This window comes from Pleurodeles waltl, chromosome 3_1, assembly GCF_031143425.1.
Source record: "Pleurodeles waltl isolate 20211129_DDA chromosome 3_1, aPleWal1.hap1.20221129, whole genome shotgun sequence".
NCBI lineage: Eukaryota > Metazoa > Chordata > Amphibia > Caudata > Salamandridae > Pleurodeles > Pleurodeles waltl.
The window spans coordinates 997,566,095-997,579,208 of NC_090440.1; the positions used below are offsets into that span (position 1 = coordinate 997,566,095).

General features: G+C 45.2%; 1 protein-coding gene across 1 annotated transcript in view; it reads right to left on the reverse strand.

Moving 5' to 3' along the window:
• Positions 1-2,150: 2,150 nt before the first annotated feature.
• Positions 2,151-13,114, reverse strand: part of MECR (mitochondrial trans-2-enoyl-CoA reductase) — a 90,896-nt gene continuing 79,932 nt past the window's right edge. The window contains exons 8-10 of the mRNA XM_069224185.1: positions 4,868-4,928; positions 4,326-4,398; positions 2,151-3,175 (exon numbers count right to left, since the gene is read on the reverse strand). Of these exons, the coding sequence (XP_069080286.1) occupies positions 3,012-3,175; positions 4,326-4,398; positions 4,868-4,928 (298 nt within the window). The 3' untranslated portion in view covers positions 2,151-3,011. The remainder of the gene's footprint in view (positions 3,176-4,325; positions 4,399-4,867; positions 4,929-13,114) is intronic.

The window sequence follows — 13,114 nt, forward strand, 5'->3', positions numbered from 1 at the left end:
AAGAAAAATCTTGCAATATACATTTATGTGCAGATTTGTGCATGTTAAATAAAAACATCATCACGGACTGCCATAAATACAGGAAATGCTGATGGACATTGTGGATTCAACATGTTTTTCAATAACAGATGTAAGGTCTGCATACCGCCAAGTATCTGTTGGAGAAGTAAAAGGACCTGATCTTTGTCACTCTGTCTGGTGCCTTCGGATACTAGAACCTTCCTCTCAATTGTCATATCTCTGCCTATGTTTTTCAGAACACATGGATGCATTATTTAAATGTATCAAATGAGTCCAGGTATTTCAAGTTGATGCCATTCAAGAACATAATGACATTTTAGAGCAGGGCCTTCAAATTTTAGGTGTCAGAGCCATGAATATGTTGAAAAACAAGTTCAAGTTAAAAAAAGACAAAAAAGATGCAACTGATGGGGTCATGCAATATAAGCAAGTGGTATCAAACGGAAGGATAATCTTACTGATGCACTGAAGTGTGCAATACCACCTGTGAATACATATTTGCTCAGATCATTTTTGGGTCTGAGTGATTATTACACTAGGTTTGTTGAGGAATACATCATTGGTATTGAACATCTAAGACACTTTGTGGGTTAGAAAGAGAAGTGTTTGTGTTCCAATGAACAGGATGATGCCTTCCAGAAGGAGAAAGGCATGATCATACAGGCCTCAGCTCTGTGACGGTTTAATAGTCCGGCGAACTGCTCTGTTGCATTGGCTTGGGAGCTGTGTTGGAACAGTGGCAGAAGGGTAAGGCATACACTACCCCATTCATATCATGCACACTCAAAGGTTAGAACGATATTACACTACTATTGAACGTGAGGCTCACTGTGTGTGTAGGCTGTGGAAAAAATGTAAATGCATCTTTAGGGTATGAGATTCAACCTAATCAGTTCCAGTTCTACAAGTGACACCTGCACTGTCTATTATGGAATGTGCCCTAGACAAAGCTTATTTATTTCTTCCGAATTTTTAAAAAACAAATTAATTGATACTGCACTCAGTGGACATCTTGGCATTTTGACCACTAATTAGCAACTAAGGAAACATTACTGGATGTGCATGTCAAAGAATATGTGAACAGATGTCAAACAAGCATTGGAAGGTCAACAAATAAAGAAAGAAAGGGTCTGAATTCTACACCTGTAAGTGCATGGCAGAAATTAGCCATTGACTCTGTTGATCCATTTTATTTGTTTTTGTGGTAAAGGGAATGTTGAAAGATGCAGATTTTTGTTTTGTTACATTCTGTGCTCTTATTAGCCAGCTCAATCTGTAATCTTGCAGTGACGTACATAGAGTCCTGAGGTTCCCTAGATATTAATTAGCCAAAACCCACACCCACAAATTCCGGAATCCCTGGAGTAGGCCAGAGAAATCTAGCAACGCCCTTGACATGTCTGTGGAATGAACTCAACAGCGTCTACAATGATCTGCCTCCTTCCAGACCACCCCACCATTACCTACAACCCATCCAGGGAGGTGAGATCTCCAAAATGGAAACAAAATAAAAGAGAAAGGCTCAGTGACGACCCATCATCCTTCTGATTCACACATGCACAGAGAAGACATCAGATGCCAGCCATAGGATGACAGATGCATAATGAAAATTAACCTTTTAAACTGCAGCAAGTGAAAAAAAGAAAGAGAATTTATCCTCGGACTTGATTGGAACCTTTCCTTGTAATTGTCTACCGGTCTTCTCTCTAAGTCAGCAACGACCAGGGCCTTTCAGCATTCATCAATGAAAAGCCCCATTGGAAATGTGATGTCATTCAAAGAAACCAGATAGCAACACTGGTGTCACGAAGCAACCTAGCAAATGTGATGCTGTTATAAGATGCATATTTTGTCATGTTTCGTTCTGTGTTCCTATTTGTCACGAAGCAACCTAGCAAATGTGATGGTTGTTCATTCCCCTGATGTTGCCTGAACTGTAGTTGAATCTCTTTATCTGCACTATTGTGTGCTTGTATGTGATCAACCCTTATGGATTAAACTCTTCTTCAAATTATTCTGCCAGATGCAGCTTACTGGACACAACAAATGTCAACAACACAAATATACAGCAGCAATATAAGAAGTAAACAAAATGTTTATGTTACACATGGAGCATCAGAGTTTTAAAGTGCTGTGTTACAATTTTAATATCATTCAAATCAATGATAATAATAATATGGAAACAAGATTAATAAAAAGTGAGTCCACTACACTTGCATTTAAACTTGTTATTCCCTTTATACACTTGAGCAGGCACATTAATACGCTGAGCAACTCTGATCATGGAATTTAAACACCCCAACTTATGCACTCATTGGGATACAATTGATTACAGCAGCACTCCCAGGGTTAGAGAAATACAATGTTGGTAGAACAAGAACGAATTTTAAGGATTTTAAGGTAAAATATTTTAAATTAGACAAATACAACAATATCGGACTTTGTGTTGGTAAATGGCAGGATTGCAAGTACAACATGGGTGTGGCTTCTGCAAGCTTTGATTATAAGGTACCATTCCACAGAACTGACTACAGCAAGCACATAATGTAGCAAACCGCTGAGAGAGTATTTCTTATAACAGGAACATGTGTTACTTTCATTTCTTTCATCTTCCACACATATTAATCCCAGGACGTGGCAGATCTTTTTCACCTATTCTTGGCAAGTCAGTCAATTTTCTATCCAAAAAACAGAAAACTGAGCTAGACAAACTTGTGGTCATTGTTAGGAAAAGAAAGAAGGCAAGCCAATCACAGAGGCTCGGTTGGCTGACTTTAATTAGTGTTTTCTGCAGTCCACAAACAGGATGGAAGAGACCTTCTGATGATGTTAAACAATGGTCTGATAGATTAAGGGCAGAGAGCTTGACACACACAAAGTATATTCCTCAAACCATCAGCTCATAACTTCAACAGATGTAACAATGGATAAGTTGACATATTTGGCTAAGGAATGGTCTGATTCCAATCTTCAAACATTACGTCCTGCTATCATATGACGAGTATCTGCTTGCTAGAACTGAACGGCTTCATGGACTCGTCCAATGCTGCCCTGTATTCCTCTAGTGGGCTCGTTGTAAAGGCTGGAGGTGTCAGCTTCCCCTGACGAATCAGCTGGCACAGACTTTCGATCATCTCATTCAGTGCTTCTTTGTCTGTCCATCAAAATAAAAAAATACTTTCACCTGATATAGTTTCCTATTGTGATTTCATATACACTTGAAATTAGCTGTGCTTATAATTTCACATCAATCACAGGCTTTCAAATGTTCCCAAAGTTGGACTTGCAAATGGCAAAATCAAGATAATTTCTTGCAGGCCCATGTCTATAACACACTCATAGGATGCAGAGACAGGCAATAACATTTCAGGACCATTAAGGATACTCAGTGAATGGCCGATTACATTTTTACACATTTCATGTGTGTGTTGTGTGCTGTTTCCGTACCTGTACCTACTTTGTGTGTTTTAGTGAAACCTGCCCTTCCAGTTCCCCCCTGCACCTGTTTTGTGTGTGACAGAAGTTAGCACTCAACTGTACTTTGTGAGTACCATGCTGGCACTGCAACAGTTATGTGTATACACACAATGCTATACAGCACTGAATCCTAACAACTACTTCTGTTCGCGAGAATTAGGCCTCAACAGCAGATGAGTTTTACTGTAGTTGTTGGGGGCATGGAGCTGCGATTCAAGGGTGTGTGTGAAAACGCATGAGTTTGTGAACTATCCTCTTCTCTGTGGATCCGCTGATATTCCTATAGAGTGTACATATGGGAATATTACACAACTGCTGTCCTTGCTGTGCCTGTTCTCTTTGGGAGGAAAGCTTGCGCCCCTAAGTACTTGCATTGTGTCTGTTTCTTGTGTGAAGAAAGCATACAGTGGTGCTTTATGGGACCTAAAACACAACAAATGACTATCTTTCAACAACTGGCATCACTCACTTACATGTATAGAAAGATTTCCGAAGCAACAAACACTCTCTAAATATCAATCTAAACATAAGGGGCAAGCAAGCAAGTCTTTAAGATATATCAAAAACCTTCTTATTTTCTTTTCCACACGCAAGGTGGGAGGGCACAGCACTGCACCTTGAACAAAGACTTGGGGAAGCAAGGGCCCAAGGGCATGTGGTTTTCCACTGTAGCTACTCAGAACATTACATTACATTTATGACCATGAGGAAGTTAGGGCTCAGCTGGTGTGCTAACTCAGAGCATCACACTAACTGTCAAGGTGCAGTAAGTGCACTCAGAGAATATTATTTATTGCCAGAAGTTAACACACAATCGGTTTACTCACTCAGAGCATGATTCTTCTTCCACTGGGTCATCCAGAAGCCTCGCAGTCTGATATCATTGAAGATCAATGCACTCTGTGGAAGGAGTGGGAAGGAGAGATGTTACTCTTTTTTACTGTAGACACTCATGTAATTCAATACTTGAACCACTATTTTCTTTTTTATAAAACTGGGACAGAGATCCCTACTTTCCCGGGGACTTGTGAGGCAAACAGGCCCATAGAAAATCTGTGTCATACGCTCAATTTCCGTACTCTGAAAGATCTGTTCAGGAGGAGGAGAGCCAGTGACATGTCAGGTGCATACTACCTACCCTTACACAGCAGTCTACTTGTTCTTCAGTTCCTTTATTTTTTTTAATTGATCTTTAAATTGAATGTGGGCTTTTTGGAACTGGTCTTCGGTCAATCTTAGACTGGTTCGGCGAAGTGGAGGTGAGATAAGGTGGAGGTGTTCACACAAATTCCGCTACTACCCCCCTCCCCTCCCCAACGAGTGTTTTGAATTACCTGAAGTACTCTTGCACTTATACATATATACATACCACTGGGACAGTGACGGGCTGCTTGGCCATTCCTCCATATGTCACCATCGTCCCCCCACGCCTGCAGAAAAAATAGGACTGATGGTAACCACAAAGTGTAAAACTAATTAAGTCTCCCATTCCATGATTTGAATGATGCTTAAAACAAATACGATTGATGACTTGGCACCACATGATATTTTCACAATCACATCCAAGACCAGATCACAAAAGGATTGCATTACCTCTCTCCAGAGACACAACATTCCACAAAATCACCTAGTGCCTTGCAACAACTCAAAAGAAGAGTTGCTCAACACACTCAATACCTTCATAATTCATAATAAGTGTTCCAAAAGCAAAAGGTCTGACAGGGAACTGTTCAAAATAGTTTTAGACTAAGCTCTGCTTCTGCTTAGATCTCCCCAGCCAAATCAATCTTAACCAACTTGTAGAAACCATTCAGTTTCTTCGTCGATAAACACCATGCAAATCTGCAGCAAATGCTAAATGAACATTAAAGCCTTCAACTTGTGTCCACAAATAAAGCCAATCACGATCATGCAACCATAGGCTACAGTATCCTCCACTGAGATCAACGCTGCTATAGACAAACACCTTGCTCACTCGAAAGCCTTTTGCTATTGCTCCCCACTCAGTGACTTAATTTCCACTGAGGTCTTCTAAAAGTGAGCAGACAACTTAGGGTATTATTTACGGTTTGGTAGAGTGATAATGCCATAAATTAGCGTTACTCTTGCCCTGCCTCGCCAGACCTGTGGATTGTCTGCTCTATTTACAGTCAGCAGACCTGCTAGGTTACAGTTGGTAGACCCTCCACTAGCTCAACCGAAAGAAACCCAGACCCAGCAGTATATCTGCCACAGGGCGATTGGGTTGGATAATGGCAATCGAGGGCTGGACTACCATCTCAATTTCCCTGTCCATGTCCAACATGTGTGACATGGCGGAAACAGACACAAAAATATTAAAAGCTACTGGTGCATCAGGGCCCTTTACCTTTTATTCACAGCAAACCCCTGCTTTGGGAGGATTGTTTGCTCTAAACAAAAAGTGTACCAGGCAGGTGGTATAAGCATGGTGTCCGCTCGGCAACTTTTCAATACTGTAAAGGGAGCTGCTGTGTTGGAGGCATAAAAATCTCTGAATACAGCGGATGGCTACTGCTAGGGTGCAGAAGAATAAAGCTCTTCCTGCCTTACACTTCAGCTGACTGACGGCAATGTGAAGTCACATTCTGTGGTTCTGGATCGCACATTACATCATCTTGCCTGTGCAGTGGAGAATGTAGTCTAGGGGTGCGGGCCTTACCTTCTCTGGAAATCAGGTCAGTCAGACTTCCATATGCTGGAAAGGGAAGTAAACATTAATTCAGAGACCTGACACCTAACTCAAATCTAAGCGTGAACTCCTGATGAAGACAAGAGCATACGTTCCGGTGGATGGCTTGAATGAGGTGGATACCAAAGGAAATGTATAAAACTTGTTTTAACAGTTCCATTTGATGCAACTAAAGGTGACGTGCTCAATAACAGAGTTGTAGAACTGCCATGATGGAGTACAGTAGAAGGAAGAATCAGAAACTTTGAGGAAGCCCAGCGGTCATAGGACATGAGAGACACCCTTTCCCATTACGGCTCGAAGAGTCTCGAATTTGTAGGGGAGAGAACAGGAAGATGTGAAGACAGAGAAAGACACTGTAACTTGTGCTTCTTTGGGGGTACTGGATAGAAGGAAGAGTCCCAAGGGAGGTGTAAATTATAGTTAAAGATATTGTAAATCCTATTTTTGCTTATGAATGGACTAGACACAGTCAAAGGAGTTAAGATGTCCAGTAACCCCAGGAACACAGTCATTAGATTCCTTTTTTAAATTGGAGATGTAAGAATGTTGTCCACAATAAAAGTTTGGTTAAATATAAGGGCTCCTGAGTGAAAGTCTTCCAGGACTGATGTATGTACATTCTTGCAAAACATCTCGAGTACAGACACTTGACCCAATGGCTGAGGTAAAAGCAGATTAAATACAGGGTAAGGTTCCTGTTCTCCTACAGCATCAGTCTGTCCATCTCCCCAGGCAAAGTAATCATCTTACTTGAAGGGTGGGCTTCGTACCCACTTTTGCAGGAATCCTGGAGAGAAGAAGGAAGAAATGGAGACCTGAGGAGAGGGGCTCAAGGGGCTAGAAATTATTTTAGGCCCAACACTGAAACAGCTAGGTAAACGTTATGGGACCCAGTTGGGCATAGGGATATCAGTGCCATAGTGGTAGAAAGTATAACTTGTATTATGATAGTAAAGGGAGATTACTGACTTACTATTTACATGAACATGTCTGATAGTAATGACTTTTGGGGTTGCCCACATGACCCTACCAAATTTTAATCTTGACATAATTTCTACTGGTTTGTTTGACAAGGTTCTTACATATTATCCCACACGGAGAAATCACAGCTCATTTTATTATCCTTACTACAAGCAGGTCACAGTTGTTACTAAGGTACAGTTCTTGATGGCAGAAAAGGAGAGGGCAGGCTGCACGCCTGGGGAGTCCTTGTGTGGGGAACTAATACTTTATTATAATATGAAATGGTAACCAAATGATGGGGATGTGATTGGAATTTTAACTTTCCTAAGTAGCCTTTAGGGTGCGGTTCTATGTCATATGCTGCTGAAAGCAGGTCCTTCATCTTTGTTGGGATGCAGCTGCAGTTTCTTTTGGGGTGATTTAATAGCGACGTTTAATTTTTGATATAATCAAAAGTAACTGGTATACTGCAGATTTTTCACTCTATAAACTTATTTTCAGCGGGATACTTTTTTCTTTTCCTCACTTCTTTGGACGTAGCAGGTTGCTCTGGGATGTCGCTAGCCACCATGATTCTCTGTAGCTGGCCATATGGTGCCACACTGAATGCCCTGGGCTATATCAGCAAAGTAAATATGGCAACTATTATGTTTGCTAAATGAGGTATCATGAAAGATAAAATCAAATTAGGTACTTTGACTGTTAAAGTCCTTAATCCCCTGACAAAAGAACCATCATGAAAAGAGAATTTTCTACTGAATCCTTAGCAATCCTCTTTGCTTGGAAGACCCACTCCACCAAAATTAGAGTTTAATTGTGTAAAGGGAAGGATCCTCCAGGTGTTCCCACTGTTGGGATCGGTCAAGAATTGTAGAGGTGAGATTTTCCTGTGTTCAATCTTTCCCTTGGAGGTGAAAGCAAGTGAGCAGGCAGAATGCTGGAGGTACCTATTTGTAAAAGGCATTTCCAGGGATGATTGCTCAAAGTTAGTCTCAGAATATAGTCCAAAGAAGAAACAATTTGAATTATGTGAAGATACATCAAATAAACTGGACCTTTTGGGGCAAAAGGAACTCGTTTTGGGAGGTGAATAAAACGCTAATCAGATCCCTGAAACTAGACTGACAAGGGAGATTGAGAGACAAATGGCTGGAAACTCTGAAGAATGGAATAGCTGCCTCTGAAATCATTAATCATGTAGGACATCTGGTGGATGTGTGGGCAGTGTCACCTAGTAGAAAGCATTTTCACTTCTACCCACCTCACATGATTTCTATGCACAAACAGATTATGCCTTCTAAGATAAAGGTGGAGGTGCACTATCTGTAGCACCGTTAGACCACAACAAAAACATTTATATGACAGCATGGCCCAAGGGGGGCGTGTCCAAGATGGCGACTGAAGCGGCAGCATAATCTGCGGCTCTGCTCCCGGCCACCTAATCATCCGTCATCCAGGCATCCCCTGACCAACTGTGGGATTGCCATGTGCCCCGGCACCCCTGCAGAGCCCCAGGGAACGACTCAGCGCTAGAACTGAGTGGTGAGGTCGCGCTGCTTGAGCGGCACCCTCGCTGCGATGAGAGTGGCGCCCCGACCAGCGCGCCCTGTGTGAGGGCCTACACCTCCTGGACGTTGGGAGAGAGCGTGTTGCGTGGATCCGGAAGCCCCTCCACCTAAAGGTATTGGAACATGAGTGCCATGACCCCTGAGGCGCGAGAAATCGGGGGCGAGAGGAGAACTAACAGCTGGGAGCACGTGAGCTCCGATAAAGTGAGGCAGTGACTCAGCGGCACTCCTCGAGCCAAGGCTCGGACCGCGCAGGGCCCGTGGGGCTCCTGCCAGCCTACAGCTTCACACGGGCTTCCGCCCGCGTCCGTGTGGACGCCATCCGCTCTCCTGCTGTTGCCGCATCCCATTTCAGCAGATATGGGACCGGATTGACGACTTTTGTCCTACACCGGCCACCTTGGGGCTTTGATTTGGCAGCCACATTGCGATATTCGTCACAGACTGCCTTCTTGGACTCACTAACAGCTGCCAGACTCGAGGGGTCACTGGGACTGCGCCCCCCAGATCGTGGCAGTCGATATACGAGCTACTTGGCAATATTAATGTGGCACTTCCTCTGTGACTTGATTTCTCCTTCCAGCACTACCCTGAGTTGCCTACATACCGCGTTAAGGCGGGCTTCCCCCCCAAATTCACATTGGGCTACTTCACGGGGACAATATATTGTACAAATCAGCGATCTGGCACCGTGCATAGGGGTTCAACTACTGGAGGTCTCTTGGCTACTTGATATAGCGTCTACCTCCTCCCCCTTGAGTGCTGACCAGTGGGGTGAGTACCCGACTGGGTGCTACTTTCGGGAGTCCACTTGTGGCCAGGCCGGATGGGTAAACCGAGACCCACCAAGTGCCCTACGTCGACCATGGAGACGAATTGGACGCCGGCTGTGACCCCGGACTCGACCTCCCAGGCGTTGCGCCAGATGGAAATCACACATCACAATTTGAAGGGGTGTTACAGGCCATACTGGATACCAAAACCACTCTTGAGAAGAAGATTGATACCGTAACACTGGATGTCAACCTCTTGCGGTCCGACCACTGGGCGCTAGCGAAGAGAGTGGCGGAAACGGAGAGCGGCATGGCGACGCTGTCCCCTAGCCTGGAGGCCCTTCAGGAGAAGATGACTCAACTAACCACAGAGGTGGACGTACTCAGACGCAGGGCTGAAGATGTGGAAGGGAGATCAAGGCGAAATAATATACGCCTGGTAGGGTTTCTGGAGAGAGCCGAGGGCCCCAGTGCGGAATTGTTTTTAGAAGGTTGGCTGACAGATACCATTCTACGGAACAAGGTCCCAAAATTCTTTTTAGTAGAACGTGCTCACAGAGTGCCGGGCAAGCCTCTGCCGCCGGGTGCTCATCCTCGACCATTCATTGCCTGCTTCCTCAACTACCATGATAGAGACTTGGTGCTGCAGCTGTTCCGTAAGGAGGGCCCGCAAAAGTTTGACAACGCATCAATATCTGCCTACCCTGACTTCACTGCCGAGGTCCAAAAAACACGTGGTTCCTTCTACACAGCGAAAAACGTCTCCGCAAGCATAATATCAAATATGCCCTTCTCTTCCCTGTGAAACTGCGAGTACAGGATGGTTCGGCAGTGCACGTTTTCTCCTCCTCGGATGATGTTTGGACCTGGCTGCACGCTCAGGTGATTGCCCAGCCCGCGCAACAGAGGGAAGCAGAGGAGTCATGGCCCCTCCCTAAAGAAAGACACGGTCATCTGGCTCGCTCTGGAATTAAACCTACCAAGGCGCAGTCGATGGCAGAGCGCTCCCGACTACTGCACGATGCCACGCAGTTTGTATCCAACTCTTGTTCGACCTTGAGTGAACTAGCCGATGTCGAGGCCGATCATGCAGACTCCTCTGATGCCGGGGACTCCCATCAAGGCCCGAGGCTCACTCCTCGCTCCGCAGACGACATTTGACTTATATACTTTATACTACCACTTGTTTATTAGGAGCGTCCCCCGGCACCTTTCCTACTCTTGCCTGCTCAGTAAGCGTCTTGATGAATCATGGAATGGAAGTGCCCGAGTTCGGGTTACATCACCGGTATGCTCCGACTGGGCTTTGGAGTGGAGTGGCCTGCGCTGCTGTCTGGGTGGCCGGGAGTGAGACTTTCGCAGTCTAATACCTGCCACTGCGCCCCACTCCATATGGACCAGTTATCTTTCGTGCCTGCTTGCAGGCCTTGTTCTAGTTTTTCGTGTTGTTTTTTTATGCTTTGTGTTGTTGTTTCTATACCTATTTCATTGGGGACTTCCTCTCTTCTTATATCCCCATCGGTTATTCTTGTTTTTGCCATGATTTGTAGCCACGGAGGAGGAAGAATGCTGGTGTCTAGGTGCCGAGACATTTGACCGGGGGCATGGGTTTGCTGCGATTGCCTGAAGTGTTGGGGGGAGGAACTCTGGGGCTCACTCACTGCCTTATATCACCGTAGACTAATGGTTGTACAATCTCAGGTACATATCCTCCACTATAACATGATTACCTGGAACGTTAGGGGCATGTCCACTCCGCGCAGGCGACAACGCATTTATGCTTTCTTGAGGCGTCACCTGGTCCACATTGCAATGCTGCAGGAAACGCACTTATCCTCTACCACGTTAGAGAACATGCGCACTAGATGGAGGGGTCAATTGGTGGGTACTACCTCCTCATCCTTTGCTCGGGCGTAGCAGTTTGGATTGCACCGGGAGTGCCATACATGATTTCCCATACACGGAGAGACCCAGATGTTCGCCATGTGGTGATAGAGGGCTCCCTAGACAGCGCTCCCTTGGCTCTTGTGGCGCTTTACACACCCAATTCCGCCTAAAAAGGTTTTCGTCATGCAATGTCGGCTGGATTATTTGATGTACCTTCCGTGGAGAGTATCTGGGGTGGAGATTTTAATTGTGTTTTGGATGTCCATTTGGATCGTTCCTTTCCTCCACTGCCTTCTGCCTTGAGCAGGCAGATCTTGCATGAGTTTGAAGCACGGAGAGTGAAGAATGGTTTGTGTGATGCCTGGTGCTTGCGGCACCCGGCGGACCGTGAATACTCATTCTACTCCCCAGTGCATGACCTACACACCAGGATAGACATGATTTTCACCCCGCCCTCCATGATTCATAAGATTCACGCCTCTGATTATCTGCCCCGTACCAAGTCAGATCACTGTCCCCAGCTGGTAGCGCAGAACTCGATCAATGCCTAACCACTTACTTTGTACAAAATCAGAACTCAACACTGCATAGGGCAACAGAGTGGGATGCTCACAAAGTAGTGATAAGGGGCCATTGCATGACTGCCTCCATCGGGGTCCGTTGCGTACTAGTCAAAGAGTTGTCGGAACTGGAGTCTAAATTGCACGGGCTGGAAGTTGTGGTGGCTAGAGGTGAGGAATCAGCAGACATGCTTGCACCTTTGCGTGCAAGCCACAGGGAAGCTGACGATCGGCTGAGTAAACACGATTAACGGCATTATATTACACGACAGAGGGGGACAGAGCTGGACGTTTACTGGCTTGGTTAATACACGCTAATCCTCAATTCTCGCCCATTGGGGTGATCCGAATGGATAATGGAGAGATAGTAAACACCCAAGAGTCAATTAACAAACCTTTTTTTGCCTATTACTGTGAATTATACGCGCCCCCACCCACCCACTTGCCGGGACAAATGGATGGCTTCTTGAGCTCTCTACAGCTGAGATGCCTGCTCCCGGAACAGGCGGATACACTGGAAGGCCCTATTGACCTGGAAGAGATACGCCTTGTCCCAGAACAAGGCCCCTGGCTCAGATGATCTTCCAGTCGAGTACTTTGCATCTCTGGCACCCCATCTCCTACAACCCATGCTCCAGGTGTTTAATGAAGCGCAGACCTGTGGGCAGTTGTCGACCTCCATGCGCAAGGCCTTTATAGTGGCACTCCCGAAGCCTGGCTGCGACTCCCTAGATATACGCTCATACCGCCCTCTCTCACTGTTAAACACAGATTGTAAAGTGCTTGGGAAAATATTAGCCAATAGGCTCCTCCCGTATATTCCACATTTGATACACGAGGGTCAATCAGGCTTCATACCTGGCAGGAACACTTTTCTGAACATTAGGAGGTTGATCTGCATACTGCATAACACCGCACCCGTACCAAACCATAATGGAGTCGCCTTGTCATTAGACATAGAAAAGGCGTTTGACATGTTGAGCTGGGACTTCTTTTTTTCAAACGCTTTCTGCAATGGGCTTCGGGGATGGATTCATAACATGGATTAGAACATTATACTCTAGACCGTCGGCCCGCGTCAAGACAGGGCATATTGTCTATAACCCATTCCCTATCTCCAGGGGCACTAGACAGGGATGCCCGCTTTCTCCC